Raw genomic sequence first — 21418 nt, forward strand, 5'->3', positions numbered from 1 at the left:
GGAGAAGGCAATGGCAACCCACTCCAGTACTCTTGCCTGGAGAATCCTATGGACGGAGGAGCCTGGTAGGCTACAGTCCATGGGGTCGCTAAGAGTCGGACATGACTGAGCGACTTCACTTTCACTTTTCACTTTCATGCATTGGAGAAGGAAATGGCAACCCACTCCAGTATTCTTTTTTTTTTTTTTTTTTTCCAGTATTCTTGCCTGGAGAATCCCAGGGACAGAGAAGCCTGTTGGGCTGCCGTCTGTGGGGTCGCACAGAGTCGGACACGACTGACGTGACTTAGCAGCAGTAACAGCAGGGAATGTCAAAGTGTTAGGAGCACAGAACTCCTCCTTGAGTCCCAGACACCATGCCATCCTGGGTGAAGCTGACAACCCCTCTGGACTATTTGATACCTTCCCTCATGGCTTCTGTGAGGCCCAGAAAGATAATATATGTAAACACTTGATCAACCATAAAACTCTGTGCCAATGGAAGGCACTACTAGGGACTAATATATAGCCATTCAAATAAAATGAAACTAGTACATACTAATGTGGACAAATCTCCAATATACTTCATGCAGTGAAAAAAACTAGGCACCAAATAATGTGAAGAGTAGAATACCATTTATGTTAGCAAGGGCCTTCCCAAGTGGTGCAGGGGTTAAGAATCTGCCTATCAATGCAAGAGGTGCAAGAGATATGGGTTCAATCCCTGGGTCAGGAAGATCCCCTGGAGAAAGAAATGGTAACCCACTCCAGTATTCTTGCCTGCAAAATCCCACGGACAGAGGAGCCTGATGGGCTACAGTCCATGGGGTCGCAAAGAGCCAGACACAACAGCACAGAATTATGTTACCAAAAAATATGTATGTGAGTAAGTATATGTGTACACACATTTATGTAATTTTTGGAAGAAACTGTTAACACAGTGTTTACCTATCAAGAAAGGAAGTATGGATTCTGAAATGGGACCAGAGGAAGACCTTAACTTTTCATCATACACCATTTTGTACTGTGTAGCATATAACTATGTGTATTTGTGTATTCATCCGGTTTTTGGGGGGATAATCAAAAAAGAAAAAAAATATTTTTAAAATATCTAACCAACATCAGCCCGGCGTCAACAATCTTCATTTCTTTTCTGGTTCTGCTACGATTTCCATCCAGTGGTTACTTCTCTCTACTCAGCAACTCATGCACCAAGCAATAAACTTAACCACCAGAACCTCACTAGGCAAGAGAAAACATCACATCTCTTTTCTAAAGAATGGGGGAAAGGCTAATTGTGAGCTACGTTCTGGTCTTTAGATGCTCCAGCAGAGAAAGCGTAGCAGACGCCCAAACCACAGGCAGACACTCCTGTTTCGAAGTCATCCTGAGTATCTATCTCTTCTGCTCCTCCCTGGGTCTAGCACCCCTTGCTTTCTGCTGACACAAACCTTTACCCTGAAAGGGTTTTGGTTCACTCCCCATATTGAGTGTAGAGTCATCATTCTCTTTTATCTTATGCCAATAGGGTATAAGTAGGCACAGAGGGTGGTCCTCCCTGGGGCTCAGCAATAAAGAATCTGCCAGCAATGCAGGAGACCTGAGTTTCATCCCTGGGTTGGGAAGATCCCTGGAAAAGGGAATGACAACCCACTCCAGTATTCTTGCCTGGGAAACCCCATGGACAGAAGAGCCTGGGGAGCTACAGTCCACGGGGTCGCAAAGAGTCATAACTAATCACATACACAGGCACGCAGATACAGGGTAGTAATACAGCCCCATTTTCACCTGGCAAACAGGACTAACACCAGTCAACTCTGCACCTCGCTTTTCTTGCCTGTTAACCTAGTGGGAAAAGAAGCCAGTGACAATCCTCACCTTCAGCATCCCCTTGGAATCATTTCTTCCCTTGGGAGATGCAAAACAATACAGTGGCTAACACAACAGAATGAGTTCTGCAGTCCCATAGCTGGGTTCAATACTGGTTTTGTTTCTTATACACCTCAGTTTCCTCATCTGTAAACAAGAGTAATTTTAGTGTTGATTTCCTAGACTTTTGTGGAGGATTAAATGAGATGATACGTGTGTTGTGTGAGTTAGTCGCTCAGTCCTGTCTGACTCTTTGGGGCTCCTTGGCCTGTAGACCACCAGGCTCCTCGGTCCATGGATTCTCCAGGCAAGAATACTGGAGTGGGCTGCCATTTCCTACTCCAGGGAGAGATGATGCATATGAAACCCTATAAAATTTGCCTGCAACACAGAAGACCCGAATTCGACTCCTGGGTCTAGATCCCTTGGAGTAGGAAATGGAAACCTTGCCTGGAGAATTCCATGGGCAGAGGAGCCTGGTGGGCCATAGTCCATGGAGTTGCAAAGAGTCGGGCACTATTGAGCAACTAATAATTTCATATGAAACCCTAACATAAAGCCTGGTGCAGGGCAGGTACTCATTAAATATGAACCACCATTCTTATTAAAAACTCAGTCTCCAGACCAGCAGAGCTCAACTTTGTAAGGACAGCATATAAATGACAATATCTTCAAACCAATTTGTAATAACCTATCATTTCCTAATAGTTAAAAAAGTCTTTTTTACCCTTAAGTAATTCTCTTCACATTATGTAGCATGCTAGGCTACATTTATGCAGTCAAGTGTAAATCATCCAGAATACTTCATCCACTTCATCCTGTCCAAAAGTTCACTTCAGCCAGCAAAAGGCCAACTGTCAGAGCTGGAAAGTATTCTAAGGCTTGAAAAAGCAACTGAAAATGTAAGAGAAATAGCTATTTATTCGAGCCTCTTAACAAAACACATTCAAATACCTTTTTAAACAACCAAGAATTACAGTCTAACTGTCCAAGAATGCAAAAAAGTAATAACATGTCTCTGAAAAGAACTAAACTCAAAAATAATTCACCTCTGGACTTGAAAGTGAACATGGCTACCTCTTCTGTCCAAAAAGATAAAGTACAAAAGTCATCTAGTTAGTAAGCCCCAAACTACTAAGCTAATCTATACTCTGATTCCTGATTCTCTGATACCTGAATTAGCCTCATGGCTTACAAATGAGAACATGGAAGAAGGACTACATTTTATTTAACAGAATATATTTCAAGAAGTGCTAGATTTAGTATAATTACTTTTTTTGAAACCTATTCTTTCTAACTGATTAATAATTTGGTGCCATTCCAAACTCCCATTTTGAAGCAGCAATTTTTAATATAAGGGTTATTGTGGATTTTTTTTCCTACTTAAAACAAAGTGTGGCTTCCCTGGTGGCTCAAGAGGTAAAGAATCTGCCTGGAATGTGGGAGACCCAGGTTCAATCCCTGGGTTGGAAAGATCCCCTGGAGAAGGAAATGAGAGCCCACTCCAGTGTTCTTGCCTGGGAAATCCCATGGACAGAGTAGCCTGGTGGGCTAAAGTCCAAGATGTCACAAATAGTCAGACACAACTGAACACTTTGACTTTAATGCAAAATGCCTGTTTAGTTTGGAGGCAGAACTCTTTGGGAATGTGCTCATAGAGATTATATTCTTGGTATCACTCTCAGGACATAGCAATATTTAAAATGGACCATTCCAGCTCAGCAAATCATAAAAGAGAGTTGATTCCAATAATTTACACATCCAACAAGTATAATTTGAAAAGCGTCTGCCTCCAATTCCATTCTAGAGCTTTGTTTTCCTGACCCTTCTGGATCGACTGCTACATTGGCAGGTAGGAGGCGGATAGCCCCATGGTGGCTGCTCCCGGAAAGATTTTCTTAAAAGAATGCTATTGTAACCTGCTCACAGGCCTTTTTTATAATAGTTCACCATACTTAATTGGTCGCCAAAACAAAGCCAATTTTGAAGGAACACGTTTCTACTAGTGGGAAAAGAATCAACTACGACATCAATCTTTAAAACATTTTTTATTACACATGTAAAGATACTTATTAGAAAAATTAAAATACAGATTAGCAAAAAGATTAAAATGTAGTCATGCTTTTAATGACTCAGAGATAGCCAATGAAAATATTTTGTAGTAAGTACTTCTAAAGTCTCTTAAGAACCTCTGTCCCTCTCTGTATATGTGTGCATGTAAACATGTGTCTTCATGTGTATACCTCTGTGTATGTATATGAAAGCTTCCCTGACGACTCAGTCGGTAAAGAATCTGCCTGCGGTGCAGGAGATCTGGGTTTGATCCCTGGGTCAGGAAGATCCCTGGAAGGAAATGGCAACCCACACCAGTATTCTTGCCTGGGAAATCCTATGGACAGAGAAGCCTGACGGGCTACAGTCCACGGGGTTGCAAGAGTCAGACGTGACTTAGCGACTAAGCCAGCTAGCCACGTGTATGGACATGTGTATGTGAACATGCACACAGCACGCACACAGACAAAAAGAAGTATTTACAAGAAAGCTCTGATGCCAAGACTTTATCCTGCCTTATATTCAGAAAAAGTGACTCTCTAAGAAGCATTTAATGAGTCATGAATGGTCTACAGGGCCCTTAGCAGTACTTGTATTTCTAGGAAAATGGATCCAAAGTCGGGGATTGTGACTCTGATCCATTCACTTGGTTCAGGAAGGAAATACGAAAGCAAGAAAAAGGAACAGGGTACCTCAGTCCCAGGGCTGACCTAACAGCCAGTCTGCTCCTCCTGCCTTCACGTGGATTACAAAAAGTCAGGAACAGCAAGAACAGGGGGCGGAGTTTGTTTTTTTATTTTTAAAGCCCATTTCTGGGATCTAAATTTACATATTAATGTCATCTCATGTCTTTACATCAATTGCACCAACAGTACTAATCTTAGGGTAAAGTATTGTATAGAAAGAATGGAGGACTGAGGAATCGAAATCCTTTAAATGCCCTGTGCAAAACTGATAAAAGGTGATAAAATAATTTTTTTTTTCTTCTCTAAGATCAGGTTTACTGCCACAATTTTAAAAATTAAAGGATGGATCTTAGAAGTGGTTCACATCATAGGGAAGTTTATGCCATGGCTTAGAAGAATTAGCCTCCAACTAATATAAATAAATGAAAAAAATAAATAAAATGTAAAAAAAAAACACCCTTTCATAAGCATCTCATTAAATTAAAACCAGGAAAAAACATAAAGAAACTTGCAGGCATAAAAATGACAGACTCTAAGTTAAGCCTACTTAAATACATCTTAGCTTGGGACCAACTGTTTTCTTCTACATCAAATATCAAGTGTATTTGCCTGTATAATAGCTACGTTATATATTATTACAGAGGAACATCTTCAGATTTTTATTATTACTCCCATGTCCAACTTTAAAAGCAAACTGTACTAGCACATTATTGGAAGTGAGTAAAGTATTATCAACTTCTGAATATATGCCAGACTTACTAGTAATGCCAGCAGTACAGATATACACATGGGATATGTTTTTAAAATATGTTACAAATAATAAAAACCCATGTGTATGAATGTATATATATATGTACATATATATATAACTGAATCAATCTACGGTACACCTGAATCTAATGTAACACTGTAAATCAACTAAATTTCAATAAAAATCTAAAAAGTAAACTACAGATAAACTTTAAAATAGTTTAAAAAAGAGAAAAACTCACACTCCCCTAAAATATTATATAATGCTGTATAGTATTAAACATGCAGAAGTGAGCCATGCAATCCAATGTAAATCATGAAGCCCTTACAATGAAGTAGAACTCAGCCTGACCCTCTGATGCAGAGGACCAATTTAAACACCAAAATGCTTTCAAGTTTACTCCAGTGCACAGTGCCCATGCCTTCCTCTCAACTCAGAACCTTACCTTCTCAGATACCCACCCTTTTGTTTCTTTTTACTACTCTGAGGCATCTCCTGTGGCACTGAGTTTAATGCTTCTGTGGTTTTGTGTGTATTGTTATAATCTTTCCATTTCTGTACAAACTGAATTTTTTATTGGATCTACAGTCTATGGCATTTATAGTTTTGCATTTCTCCCAGGGTTAAAATAAAATGGCCATTCAAGAAGTATCTGTTGCATAAAAAATCTTGTTCTAAGTATCTGAGCTCAAAGAGCTAGCCCTCTTGGGTGGAGAAGCTGTGAGAAACTTGAACAGGGAGGTCTGCAGAATAAGAAAACATGAGCTAAGAAGAGTGCATTAAGGCAAAGCAAGAACTGAGTCTGCTTTGAGAGACCATGCTTCTTAGAAGTCAGGTTGGGTGGCAACAGAGGAGAGAATGGCTTGTACCAGATAACACAAGTGGAGGGAAAACAACTCCCACAAGGGGCTGGTGAAGGCATCCACCAAATTAACTTGATAAGAAAGAAGCCAGTACGAGGAATTGCACATGATGAGGTCTGTCCAGAGAGCAGAGGCGGGGCTGGTCTGCAGGCACTTGTGTGGCGGGAAGAGTGATCAACGTGCTAGCAATCAGAAAAACAAAACAGAGAGGAAAACCATCTCCAAGGTAACTACAATCAACCATCGTGTCACTGGTTAGCAGTGGTGGTAAGTGCACTTTTACATAATTTTCAAATGAAATCTCTCATTAGGAACTCTGTTGTGTCAAAGGGACAAAACAATGGTAAACTCTGATTATCTTCAGTTCAGTTCAGTTACTCAGTCGTGTCTGACTCTTTGCAACCCCATGGACTGCAGCACACCAGGCTTCCCTGTCCATCACCAACTCCCAGAGCTTGCTCAAACTCACGTGCACTGAGTTGGTGATGCCAAAGAATTGTAACTTCTCTTCTCTGGTGTGTAAGGAAAATATTTTGAAATTCATTAAGTGAATTTCAGTTCGCTCAATGAAATACAGTAAAGTATATGCAGGATTCTTTTAAATCACTCTGCTTAAATTTGAATCACAAAAAGATGTATATTTATAAATGTAACCTAGCCACTCACTCCTGGGGGGCGATTTAAGAATTTCTTTACTCATTCACTCTACACTTTTTAATACATGGTTTTCAAACTGCCAAATGAATCAGATAAATATGCTTGTTTGGATAAAATTTAAAGTCTACATACTCTTTCTCAAAGAAAAGAGAGAGAACAGTACCTATGGCAGAGAGAAATTATAATTTAATAACTAAATTGCTTACTTCTTTGTCCCTTTATTTATTAACAACTGAAAAAAATGAAATCTCTTGTTATTGCAGCTAAAGGAAGATGAAAATGTGAAGAAAATAACAGAAATCCTTCCCCCACTATACTCTTTCTCAAGCAAAGCATTTCCTTTCTTTGAAAACATTAAATATGCTCTAAAACTTACACATAAGCAGAGAATTAACATAATTGCAAGAAAAAGTTTTACAAAGTGGATGGCAGATCTATGAAATAGATTTTTCTTGAATGTTGTTATTTTTCAGTCAAGGTTATTGTATAACTTGTATACACAGTTCTGAAATGGCAAAGTATAATATAGAGATCAGAAATGAGCAGACTACATTTCTCAAAGTATACTTTTCTCTGAATGAGCATGAGAGAATCAGGCCATTCTCTGAAAAGACATGAAAGGAAATAGCATTTTAAAGATATCAACAGCAACTTTCTATGAAGGAGAGGGAAATTCAGGCAGCATTAGGCCATGGGCCACCATCAGTAGGAATTGTAACAGCAGAGGTAGCACATAATTTTGAGGGCTAGTTAATGCCCTTTGAAAACATACCTATTAAAGGCTATCTATAATTTTAGTGTGAAATCATTGCCGCTCATAAACAAGGCTTTCTAATGGAATTGATGATAAGCTTAATCACTATATATGGGCATAAAGTCTACTCCTTTAATGGAAACAGTCAGTGCCATGACCAGAACAGAGCCATTTAGTAGGGAAATTGGAAATTTAATTTCAATCAGATGAACAAAAAGATGAAAAAGAATGCTTGAAGTGGTAGCATAAAAAACACCAGCGATTAAAAACATTTGGAACCTTCGCTTACCTTTCAAAGGCATTTGTTGCCATGGTTTTTAAAGACCTCTGAAAGCTTCAGCTGTGTCCACAAGAGCTGCCAAGAAATAGGGGTTCTATACTGATTTTATTTGTCAAATGCATTTTGTCTTAATTATCTCCAAGATAAAGATTTCTTGGCCGAAGGATATATAAAAAAAAAAAAAAAATCCAGTGTTATTTCACAGGTAGAAAGACTATGATTTTGCTTTTCTGAATCATTCTTCAAACGCATGCATGCACTTGTGCACACACCTCTAATTTTCATACTGTAGCATTTAAGAGTAACTAGCACTTAAAACTGGTAATAGGGATGGCATTCTTATTGAAGGAGGTTTTTAGGTCTTAAATTTTAGGGCTGTGCCTTCCTTTTTCTCTGTTGAGAATCAGGAGCCAAGCATCTGGCAAATTTATCAATAGCTGGAGGTAAAACTTTTAGAAAGTTTCATTATAAGTGCTTTCATTTGAAAACTACATGATAGTTCATATGTATACACACTAAAACTCTTTGGCCTTTTGGCCCCAATAGTTTTAATTCTCTTGCAAAATTTGCATGTTTCTGGGTTAAAAAAGATGTCTATGGACTCCCACAGTATTCATAATGGGGGGGAAAGCATGCTTTTTATTTGAACATCATAAAAATGCTTATATTTGTTCCTGCTGTTTACTATTTTTATAGCTAATGTGCTGGTACCAGCATGTTCTCAAACTGGAAGATCCTGGAGAGCAGCACTTGGTCTAATTGGGCTAATTTGTGATTTTCCTACTTAGAAGGGACTTGAACATAAACTTTTAATAATGAGAGTGCTTCTTATAAGGTTTTGGTAAGATCCAGGAACTCATATTAACCTGAGAGTCAAGAGGGTGTTTCTGGAGTTGCTTATTTATTATTAATGGATGACCGTGAGGAAGTAGTTAAAACATTCATGTCATCAAGTTTCTTAAAAATTTATTGAGGAAATCGATTCCAACTCCCACCAGAACAGATTACTGCTTCTGTCTCTGTAGCTGCTGGATAATTCTATCCGGATATCCAATTATCGTGTCAAATTCAGTATGTCTGGAATGTAACTTTCTCTTGTTTAGTCGCTAAGTCACATCCAACTGTTCTTGGGACCCCATGGACTGTAGCTCACCAGGCTCTTCAGTCCACACGATTTCCCAGGCAAGAATACTAAAGTGAGTTGTTATTTCCTTCTTCAGGGGATCTTCTCCACTCAGGGATTGAACCCACATCTCCAGCATTGGCGGGCAGGTTCTTTACCACTGAGCCACGAGGACTACTCCTTTCTAATCAGCCTTCCTCTTGATCGTCCCAGTTCAGGTAATGACACCATCATTTTCCCTCTGTTTTTTAACTTGTTCAACTTCCTTCTTTTCCAGATATTTCATATTGAATCATCTTAAAACAAGGTTAATTCTTTCATTTATAATATCCTTCATGCTATTCCTTTTCCCATTTCACAAATAGCAAAGTCAAGATTTCGTATGTAGTATGTCTAAGGTATGTGAATAAGAGCCAAATTCATCCTAATGCTCCCTTCTCTGGTCTCCCCTATATGCCTTTGGGAGATAAATCTTAATTAAAGAGTGTTTTGTCATCTCTCTCCCATGATTGAAAAAAATGTAATGGTTTTGTATTGCCTAATCCTAACCTTCTTTTCATTCTTATATTCATTGAGTGACTCCTGTAATATGAAGTCTTGATTTGGATCTTGCTTTTGGGAGACTCACAGAGAAAAGACACACACACAAACATAAGCAGGCCTCAGAGATATTAAGGGCTAGGTTCCAGACCACTGCAATAAAGTGAACATCACAACAAAAGGAGTCACATGAATGTTTTTGTTTCCCAATACATATAAAAGTTATGTTTATACTATACTGTTATCTATTGTGTACAATAGCATTATGTCTAAAAAATGTACATGCCTCAATTAAAAAATACTGCATTGCTAGAAAATGCTAACCGTCATCTGAGCCTTCAGCAAGTCACAGTCATTTTGCTGGTGGAGGGTCTTGCCTCAATGTTGATGGCTGATTACTGATCAGGATAGTGGCTGCTGAAAGTGACAATTTCTTAATATAAGACAACAAAGTTTGCTACGTTGACTGAACTTTCCTTCTTGAACAATCAGAGGCCACTGCAGGGTTATTAATTAGCCTAATTTTAATAGTGTTGTGTCTCAGTTAATAGAGAGACCCAAGGAGAAGGGCAGAGAGTAGGGAACAGGTCATCATTAGAGCAGTCAGAACACACAACATTAATCAATTAAGTTAATTATCATATATGGATCCAATTCATGATGCCCCCAAAATTACAATAGTAACATCAAAGGCCACTGATCACAGATCACCACACAAACATAGTAAGAATTATTATTTTTTTTGTTTTGCATTTAGGGTTATCATTAAATTAAAAAGTTTGAAATATTGTGAGAATTGCCAAAATGTAATAAAGTGAAACCAAGTGAGCAAATGCTATTCAAAAAATGGCACAGATAAGACACTTGATGTAGGGTTGCCACAAACCTTCAATTTGTAAAAACACAGTATTTGCAAAGAGCAATAAATCAAAGTGCAATGAAACAAGGTATGTCTGTACCTGCCATCCTAGGCAATGGGAACAAAATACAGTCATCCCAGAGTATCCTTGGGGAATTGGTTACAGGATCCCCTTCGGATACCAAAATTTGTTCATGTTCAAGTGCCTTATATAAAATAGCCACAGCATTTGCATATATGCCACACAAATCCTCCAGTATTATTTGAATCATCTCCTGATTACTTATCATACCCAATATAATGTAAATGCAAATAGTTGTGAATGCCATGTCAATACTATGTAAATAGTTAGCTGGCACAAGAAAAATTCAAGTTTTGCTTTTTGGAACTTCTGGAAATTTTCTTTACTACTTTCAATCTGGAGTTAGTTGAATCCACAGATACAAAGTGTTGACTGTAATATGGAGGGTCATAGGAGAGAGAGAACTTCTGCATTAACATCAGGGGTTTGATACAAACACTTTTGACAAGAAGAAATTTTATAGGTAGATCTGGAAAGAAAGTCTCAGCAAAGAAATGGGATGATCATGTTTGAGTAACAGCAAGTAGTCCATTCTAGACAGTCTACTTCAGAAGTAGAAATGGTGACTTTAAAACAACTAGATATACAGGCTAGGGCAAGACTGTGGAAATCCTTGAATGCTTGGATGTCAAAGGATTATTCTGTGGGCCATGAATGTCATTAGAGAATTCTGTGCAAAGTGTTGACATGATTAGTGATTTGCTACTATTAACAGACTGTCAGTGTGCAGATGGGTTGAGAAGAAGGAAACCAATGAAGTAAATGACTTAAATGCAGAAGGCAGAAGAAAAAAATTAAGTCACTGCAACGATCATGGTGAAAGTTAAAGGGGCAAACTCTGAGTAGTGGGAGCTGAATGGATAGACATTAAAGAGAGAGACTCAACAGGATTACACAACACCTCTGATGGGAACCATCACAGTGAAGGAGTGCAAACTGAAAAGTGAGGATAACAAGCTCCATGCTTCTAAGTGTGGACACATGGGGGAATGTTGAGGGAATGGATATAAAGGCGGGTAGGAGGAGGAGCTAGTGCTGGGGACACCCAGGAGTCATGAAGAAGCAAGGTTGCTAACACAAAGTTGTTAAGACAACATTAAGTATCACTTTACACTTCTGGAGGCTAAAAGTCTGAAATCAAGGTGTCAGCAGAGTCATGCTCCCTCTGAAACCCGCAGGGAAGAATCACTTGCCTTCTGGTGTTTGCCAGCAATCCTTGATGATCCCATGGCTTGCAGACGCATCACTTCATTATCTCTCTCCATCATCTCTGCCTCTCTGTCCAAATTTCCTCTTCCAATAAGAACATTAGTCCTCTTGAATTAAGGCTCCACCCTGCTCTAGTATGGTGGAGTACTCACCTTAACTAATTGTACCTGCAATGACCCTATTTCCAAATAAGGTGACATGCTGAGGTCCTGGGGGATTAGGACTTCAACATATCTCTTGGGGGGACACAATACAACCCATAACCCAGCAGCTCTCAACCTTTTGGCATCAGGGATCATTCTGGTGAAAGACAATTTTACCATGGACCGGGGGAGGGGGATATTTTCAGCATTATTCAAACCCATTACATTTATTGGGCACTTTATTTCTATTATTATTACATTGGGATGTATAACGAAATAATTAGACAGCTCACCATAATGCAGAATCAGTGGTCTCCCTGAACTTTTTTTCCTGAGCTCAGGCGGTAATGACAGTGATGGGAAGCGGTTGTTAATACAGATGAAGCTTGGCCGCTCACCCTCCACTCACCTCCTGCTGAGTGCAGTACTGGTCCAGAGCCCAGGGGCTGCAGACCCCTACCCTAACAGATATATATGACAGTGCTTAGGAAGCTGGGCAGAGAAACGGATGAGAAGGTGAAAGGAACAGAGGCTGAAAACTCTGGGGAATGCCTGCACATAGAGAGATGAAGAGGGAAAAACAAAGAGTCAGGGAGAAGACAAGAAGCCCTTGGGTCTTTCACAGTCAATTTACTCAACTTCCACTGTGCATTTCTTGGTTTATGCTATTTCACATTTCTGGAATTCTTCTCCAAGCTTCTTAATGCCTATGAAAATCCTCCCATTCTTTTCAGGCCCATATCAAACATACCACTTGCATTAACACTTCTCTTGCTAGTCTTACTCAATGAAATAACTCCCTTTGCTGAGACCTTCCTATAGGTTTTATCTGTCATTCTTTTGACTTCTTGCCATATTCTCTTATTTAACAGATGTGTACTCAACATGACTATAGTCACGGGAGATATTGCAACAAACAGGGCTGGAAATTAGCTCTCACTGAGTTTCCATCCAAGTGTGGGCAGGAATATTTGACCATGGCACCTGTTGCATGCAGCGTGCTCAGTTGCTAAGTCATGGCCGACCCTTTTGTGACCCCATGTACTGCAGCCCACCAGCCTCCTCTGAACATGGGATTTCCCAGGTAAGAATACTGGAATAGGCAGCCATTCCCTTCTCCAGGGGATCTTCTTGACTTAGGGGTTGAACCCTTATCATCTCCAATGGCAGGTTGGTTCTTTACCACTGAGCCATCAGGGAATCCTGGCACTTGTTGCAGACAGATAATCATCAATCAAGTGAATAAATTTTAAAGTTCATTAAGGGTTTAAGGGCCTTAAAGAAAAGTAAGAAAAGTACTTAAAAAAAAAAAAAAACTGAAGGCAAAGATTTGTAGAGTTGTTTTTGGTGGCATAATCAGGGAACACTTCTCTGAGAATATAATCTTGGACAGGAATTGAATGATAAGAAGCCAACCAAGTAGAAAGCTGAAAGCAAAGAAAAAAATAAAAGGGAACCATATGTGCTAAAGAAGGAATGCACGCGATGTGTTGGGGGAAGAGAAGTATGGCCAACCTGGCTGGATTACAGTGATAGGCAGAGAAGTGAGCAGGGATGCGACCATGCAGAGTACTTTAAGTCATGGAAAGGGACCTAGACTTTAACAGCAGTGAGCGTCTGAAGTACAAGAGCATGTGACCTGATTAATGCATCTGAAAGATCTCTGCTGCTGTTGCGTGGAAACTAGACTGTGGAGGGGCAAGTGGGGAAATATGGAGACCAAAGGTGTAGGAATTTTGTGTGAATGTACCACCAGAACCAACTCTGAGCCATATCTCTGAAAGGACTCCAGAGACAAGACAGCTCTGTAACGAGAGAGCAGCCTCCACTTCTACCCCATCCTCTGGCCTTTTCTAGACAGGGGTGCACATGTCAAGACGGAAAGCAACTGGAAATGGGAAACGAAATATAAAAACTAAACCATCTTGGGCAAACAACAGTCAGTTCCTAAGCACAAATGAACTAAGTTATCTTTTCACAGACCAGCTGAACAGGCCTGAGGTTCCGTGGAAAGTCAGTCTCTGCTCAACCCTGCTGTTGAGGGAGCTATCCAGGGTGCTGGACTCTCACCCTGAAGCTTTCTAAGGCCTGGTGGGTCAGAGTATCCGTTGTCCTTGTGGGACCTAAGGCCCCCGCTGTGTTGAACATTGGTACCATGTCCTTCTGGCCTTAGCTAACCTTTAAGCCCCAATGTGTGCCTGGGCCATGTCCATTTGGTGTAATGTTAAGCATCTTCCATAGACGCCTTAGAAAGAAAAGAGCAAGTGGCAGCATAGCTAGGGGTATGTAATAGGTTTGAGCCTCCACTGTGCCTCATGACCATTTATAACATGGGCCTTTATAACAACTATTTGTAATACTATGAGCAAGCAGCACGTTCTGTGGAGCCCTTTTTCCTCCAAATAATATTCAAAGGAAGTACCCGGTTGCTGAAAGTGACAGTGAAAGTGTTAGTCACTCAGTCGTGGCCAACTCTGCAACCCCATGGACTGCAGCCCACCAGGCTCCTCTGTCCATGGGATTGTCCAGGCAAAAATACTGGAATGGGTTGCCATGCCCTTCTCCAGGGGATCTTTCTGACTTAGGATCGAACCTGGGTTTCCCACACTGCAGGCAGTTTCTTTACCATCTAAGCCACCAGGGAAGCCCTAGTATCTGGCTGCTGAATCTATTTATATAGCATTTATATATATATATATATTTACATATATAATATATTTATTATTTATCTATAAATATTTATTATATATTTATTTTTATATTTATATTTATTATTTAGTTTATTTTATTATTTATTATATATTTAGTGTATATATATATGAGTTTATATAACTCATCTAAGAGTCTCTGCCTACAACACATCTTAAGGAACACTGCCTCTTTACCTACAATGATTAATAAATTCACAGAATATCCAATTTCACCCATCTCCTTTAAGTCATGTCCTTTTTTTTTAAATTTTCAGCAAATCTGTCATTTTATTACTATTTTTTTCCACTTATTTTTATTAATTGGAGGTTAATTACTTTACAATATTGTAGTGGTTTTTGCCATACATTGACATGAAGCAGCCATGGATTGACATGTGTACTCCATCCCGATCCCCCCTGCCACCTCCCTCCCCATCCCATCCCTCTGGGTCATCCCAGTGTTCCAGCCCCGAGCACTTGTCTCATGCATCCAACCTGGACTGGCGATCTGTTTCACACTTGATAATACACATGTTTTGATGCTGTTCTCTCAGATCATCCCACCCTCGCCTTTGACTTTGCTTTAAAAAAAAAAAAAAAAAGTATGTTTGAGTGGAAGCCATTACTAAATATCTTGAGTAATCAAGCTCACACACTAAGTAGGGGATGAAACTCTGTATGTTTTCAAGTCAAACACTTTACCTCTTCAACTAAACACTTACAGCACTAGAGTAATCTGATGGATACTCATTTCTAGCTCTTTCCTTAAGTAAGAAGAAAAACAGGAAGAGCTACAGCATCTTCAGAACTTTCTACCTGCAACATGTCAAACCCTCCACTGTCCTTAAATAGGTTTGAGGGCCAATGTGATTTATAAAGAGTCATAGAAGTTCAGTAAAACTTTTTAGCTCCAAGTTAACAAGACTAGGATGAGAAAGACTCTATTGCTCTGGTGTTTTCCTTTTATGTTCACAAACAAATCAAATAGATGGGAATGCCAAAAAAGTAAAAAGAAAATAAATTACTTTGTTTTTACAGAGCTTAAGAATAAAAACATGGCCCAGGAATGCCTTTGTTTAATCAAATGGTATATTACTTTTGTTAATTTTTATTCATGGAACTCCCCAAACTCTTATCTTATCTTCTCGTCTTTGCTCACATACTCAGTTCTATTTTCATATGCCTGAATACTCATCCTGCCCTTCTTTTTGCTTACTTGCAAAATCCTCCAGACAATTTTAAAACAGGAAACATTCTCTGAGAGCCTGACTAAACCCCCACCAGGAATGAGTGAAGCTTGGACCCTATAAGGCCTGGATTCAACTGTCTTGGTACTTATGACACTGTAATTTAACTGCTGGTTTATTTGTCCCTCTCTTCTACTACCTTTAAGCTCTATGCAGATAAGGACTATGTCTTGCCTATAACTCTATCTCCAGGGCCTCACATAGTGTTTTGCCTAGTAGGGGCATTCAATAAACAAACTAATAAATTAGTGGACTTTATAAAGGTTAGTGGAACCTTATAAAGGTTCCCCCATCTTTAAAAGTCTTTTTTCTGTGTTTTCTGTTCTGATGCCTTGATGTCTACAGACAATACTAAGTTCAACACGGTGTTACAAAGCACAATCCTAAATGCTGAACACATGTGATAAAAAGAACTACGTGAAAATACTGTCATTGTTCCTTGGAGGAAGGTCATTTCTACCTTCAATCTCAGTCTTTTTACATCTATAACTGCCAATATTTTCTTTCCCTATATTCATGTATTATTTTCCCTATCTTTATCATAGCATAGCTCTTTATACTGACTTTCTAATTCTCTCATGAGAACAAATACCTTTGCCTCCTCCCCAAACAAATTCTAAATTTTGTGGGATTGTGGATTATGTCTTACACATATTTTGATTTCCCTCAGAACATCTAGCACAGGTACAGAGTAAGTTCTCAATAGACATGAACAGATAAAACATTAGATTTGGAAATCATCAATTTCTCTTTCCATACATTAAATCAGGAGTCAGCAAATTACGGCCCACAGGCCAGTTCTAGTTAGTTACCTGTCTGTGTATATAAAGTTTTGTTGGCACACATCCATTTATTTACATAGTGCCTATGACTTCTCCATGCAATGCCAAAGGTGCACAGCTGCTACAAACTGCATGCCCTGCAAAGCCAAAATAGTTCCTCTCTGGTTATTTGCAGAAAACCTTTGCTGACCACTCTTCTAAATCACTTTTATAGATGAGAGAACTCAGTCTCAGATAAATGACTTGCCCAAGTCTGCAGTTGAACCTATACACTAAATCTACCTCTGTCAGATGATTTTTCCATGTCAGATTAAACGTCTGATAAAAAGAATGATATCTTAGATTATATAAAAGTAAATAAAAAGGAGGACCAAAAATGAAGATGGCTGTCAAAAGACCTTTAAGGATTTATACTAGCTTAAACCAAAATACAGATATCATTTTCCTAAATGAAATACTGTCTGCTAGTAAAAATTAAATAGCCTATGTTGATATGTATACTCATAAAAAATTTACTTGCATATATTATAAATTTTAGTAAAATGCTGACAAAAAAGGCCCAAGCCTTACAGTAGATTTCTAAAAGATGTTGAAAGTAAGAGCTGTCCAAAACAAGTGCTTTTAAAATGGACCAAGTTGACCTCACACACTGCTCTATTAAGATCTGAATAGCCTTTTAAAAAATCCATCCACTGGCAATGGAAGGAAAAATAAATAGTGTGTATCATTCCCCAGCTTTCACCCCACATTAGGGCAGTGAAGAGCTACAGCAAAAAATCTGTGAGAATAGTGATTCATTCTCTATTCAAAAGTGTCTGCATGGGGAATATGTGTAACTCTATGGCTGATTCATGTCAATGTATGACAAAACCCACTGAAATGTTGTGAAGTAATTAGCCTCCACTAATAAAAAAAAATTTTTTTAATAAAAATAAAAATAAAAAACAAACAAACAAAAAAACAAAAAACAAAAGTGTCTGCAATCAGTACCTCTTAATTTAGTAAAGTCTGGTTTTCAACAAGTTACTTCGTCTCAGTTTCTATACAGGGAATCACATAAAAACCCCATCAGAAATATTCTTAGTGCTTATATACTAAACTTTGCTTAAGTTGAAAAAGTAAAGGAACAAGAAGAGAGAAAAATGGTCCAGTATTAAGACAAAAGATTAATCCAGCTAAACTGTTGTCAGACCTCTGTTCTTGTCAAAGGATCTTTAGTATGGATATTTTAGGTAGTAAAAATGACTGGTGTCCCACCCCCAGTGCATCCCCTATAGACAATATAGCAAAAGTATAGACACTCTTGGAGTAGAAAAGAAATGTAGCTGGCAGTCTATCAGAGAAACTGCACATGGAAAACTATATACAAGAAACACAGTGAATGAATGAAATGTTACGGGTGCATACTTAATAACTTTGGTACAAATAATACATCCCTTATTACTGAGTCTTCTCATTTTAGCAAAAGGTCATGTTATCCATTGAGACAACAAAGAAATGTAAGAAGAGCAAGAAAAGATTGAGTTAAATTCGAACTGGTCTGGAGCAGAGATCAGAGCACAATGCATATATAGGCAAAGCCAAGTCGGAGAAATAACTATGTATGGATAATTAATATCACACAGCATCACATAAGTCGAGCTGCCTACAACACACAAGTATCCACCTGCCATCCCCCAGTCATGGCACAGACAACGTCTCAGAGAACCAGCTATTGAAATCCTCTTCCTCTAGATTGCTCAAGACTGTTGGGATCTTGCCAGATGGAGGAAGCATAATTACTCAGCCACAACTACCCTGACATTTGCCAGCTCTTTCTCCTGGGACCTTACCTCTTTTCCATGTTTCTATCATAGAGACTCACTAGGTATTAGTGTTTTATACAAATGGCTGATTGTATGTCTTCCTCTGTTGCTTCCCCTCTTAGGATTAAAATATGGGATAAGTTGCTTGCAACACACTATTACCTTGAATACTTCTCTTGAAGAAGGCCTTACAGCCCTCACAAGACCAAACTCCATAATGGTAGCCTGAGGCATAGTCATTGCACACTGCACAGTAGCGAGTCTCCTTTGCAGATTCCACGGCCATGCTTCCCTTGTCGCTGGTACTGGCCAATCTCTCTCTGCCACCCTGGCGTCGATTATCTGAATTTGGCCTGGGGAAAAGAATAGGAGAAAAAAACAAAACAAAACAAAAAAAACACAGTGAATCCATTAACATTAGAAAAGTAAAACATGCACTATCCTCTAAAGAATAAGAGGCTTGGAAGATGTAGCAGATCCACTTTATTCTGACATTTTGAAATAATGAATCATAATGTAAGCTAATCTTTCATTACCTCTGCAACTGTCTGTTGCAGCAAAAGGTGTTTGCCTATTATATTAACCTTGAGGGGAAATTGTTTATTGCAAACCTGCTTAAAAAATGGACTGCCTACACCGGAATATATTATTCAGAAAATGACAAAATGAAATTAGCTGGTTTCTATTAGATTTATTCACTTTTTTAGGGGTTCACAATGAACTCAGAACCATTTGAGACCAATGCTCATTCCAATTCCAGACCATGCTAAGGGTTTTCAGAAAATGGAGACAAAGCATAAAAAAGGGGAACATTTGAAACTCAGATGAACCAATGAGCCACGTAGAACAAGTGCAGAAAGATAATTCAAATTTTTATGTCACTGTCATCAGATAACCCTAGGTATCAATTGTTTGGACTTGGCTATAACTTGAGCATACTAGTCAATATTCAATATTCCTCTTCAAGAACATGCAGAATGAGAATAACAAAAGAATGCAAGTGATTACACTAGCCTTGAAAATTTTTAGGGAGGAAGCACATCTCAGAAAAGAAACTGAGAAAGTACAAACAAAAAGTTCTGGGAGACCCAAGGAAATGGGGAAGCAAAAAGTTTAAAGAAATAGAAAACTTTAAGAAGGAGAGACTGATAATGTGAAGCTGGATCTGACATGAAGAACACTTGGCAAGGAGTTTCAGTAGACAGTACAAGACAACCCAGTAGGTGGAGAGTGGATGGAATGTAAGGAAATAAAAACAAATGAGGACCATTTCTTTGAGAACTTGAAGCAAACAGGAAGAGAAAGAGATAGGGTTGTCACTAAAGAATACAAAAATAAGAAAGGATTTTCTCCCTGGAGGGAACTTCAGCAGTCACAGAGATTGAAAAGAATGGGCCAGCAGGCAGGGAATGGTGGAAGGAACAGAAAGGGAAAAAGAGAATAAAGTCAGGGAGGAAAGTAAAGCAATCAGGATTAAAGACACAGGTAGAAGGAACAGCCTCACTGAAGATACCTTGAAGACAGGGAGAAACAAGATCAGGAAAGGAGTAGATGAGACTTGGTTTGTATCTCTCAGGGAGCCAAGTACAGGAGCAGAAATTACCCTGGCCCCAGGATTTGCTCGGCATGCGCGACAGAATAAAGCTAGAGGGCTGGGGAGCATGTGGCCAGACCCCAGTACAGTGCTTGGTATGTGGGTGGCACTCTATACTATCTTGAAATGAATGAACAGTGTTCCAGGGTATATAGGGGGAAAAAAAGAAGTAGAAAAATATTTGAAGGAAAAATGAAATGAAGCCTATGACATTTTAAAAGAAAAAGAAAATAAGATGAGATAAAGTGAACTGAAGATAGAACTTTCAGGGTCTCTTGGTTAAGGAAACTCACATGTCCTGCTTTCCACTGCCTGCCCAAATAACCAGACCACCCTGACAATCACCATTCCTTCCATTCACAAGCCTTAACCTTCCTTTTAGGGCTTCCTTGGTGACTCAGATGGTAAAGAATCTGGCCACAATGTGGAAGACCTGGGTTCAAACCACAGGTTGGGAAGATCCCCTGGAGAAGGGAATGGCAACCCACTCCAGTATTCCTGCCTGGAAAATCCCATGGGCAGAGGAGCTTGGAGGGCTACAGTTCTTGGGGTCGCAAAGTCAGACACGACTAAACTTTAGCATGCACATCTTTCCTTTTAGTTCAAATTTTGCAGTCCTTCCCTGCTCTCCTCACTCATTTATAATGTCCACAATTTCGTGGCAGTGGTTCTCAAACTACATTTGCCATATTCACAAAACAACTAGCTCCTTGGGTTGAGTACGTTTGACTTTGTCAATTTTTTTCCATTCTAAATGACTTAGCTCTTGGGCTGGCAGTCACAAATAGAAGTTCTTTATTTTTTAATATCCTTAGAAAGCACTGCCTGTAGCTCATATTTTCTTACCCATCTCTTTCCATTTCATCACCATGCCATCCACACCCCCCTACATAACCTCAAATCTTTTTACTGTTTGTTTACTCATGTCTCATGCACAAGTCAAGTCAGCAGATAGCAGCTGTGAATATTTCACTATAGAAGCTTAGCATCTAGAGAGGGAAGGGGTGGTTAGCAAGCGTGACATTCACAAACTTGGTGTCTTATAAAGCTTTTTAAGTACTGAAAGTGAAAGTCGCTCAGTCGTGTCCAACTCTTTGCTATCCCATGGACTATATAGTCCATGGAATTCTCCAGGCCAGAATACTGGAGTGGGTAGCCTTTCCCTTCTCCAGGGGATCTTCTCAGACCAGGGATTGAGCCCAGGTCTCCTGCACTGCAGGCGGATTTTTTTATCAGCTGAGCCACAAAGGAAGCCCAACAATACTGGAATCGGTGGCCTATCCCTTCTCCAGCAGATCTTCCCAACCCAGGAATCAAACTGGGATCTCCCGAATTGTGGGCAGATTCTTTACCAACTGAGCTATGAGGGAAGCACTCTAAGTACTGAGCCCTATATTAATAACTAGCTTAGCACATAACACATAGGAAGATTTCAATATACATTGATGAATGA

At 39.3% G+C, this 21418-nt stretch overlaps 1 protein-coding gene across 3 annotated transcripts in view; it reads right to left on the minus strand.

Moving 5' to 3' along the window:
- The window catches only part of ESR1 (estrogen receptor 1), a 270964-nt gene that overhangs the window by 209880 nt on the left and 39666 nt on the right, over nucleotides 1-21418 (minus strand). For all 3 annotated transcript variants that reach the window (XM_065931108.1, XM_065931106.1, XM_065931107.1), the window contains one exon: nucleotides 18534-18724. In XM_065931108.1, coding sequence (XP_065787180.1) covers nucleotides 18534-18724 — 191 coding nt within the window. The remainder of the gene's footprint in view (nucleotides 1-18533; nucleotides 18725-21418) is intronic.

Source organism: Muntiacus reevesi, chromosome 3 (genome assembly GCF_963930625.1).
Source record: "Muntiacus reevesi chromosome 3, mMunRee1.1, whole genome shotgun sequence".
Taxonomy (NCBI): domain Eukaryota; kingdom Metazoa; phylum Chordata; class Mammalia; order Artiodactyla; family Cervidae; genus Muntiacus; species Muntiacus reevesi.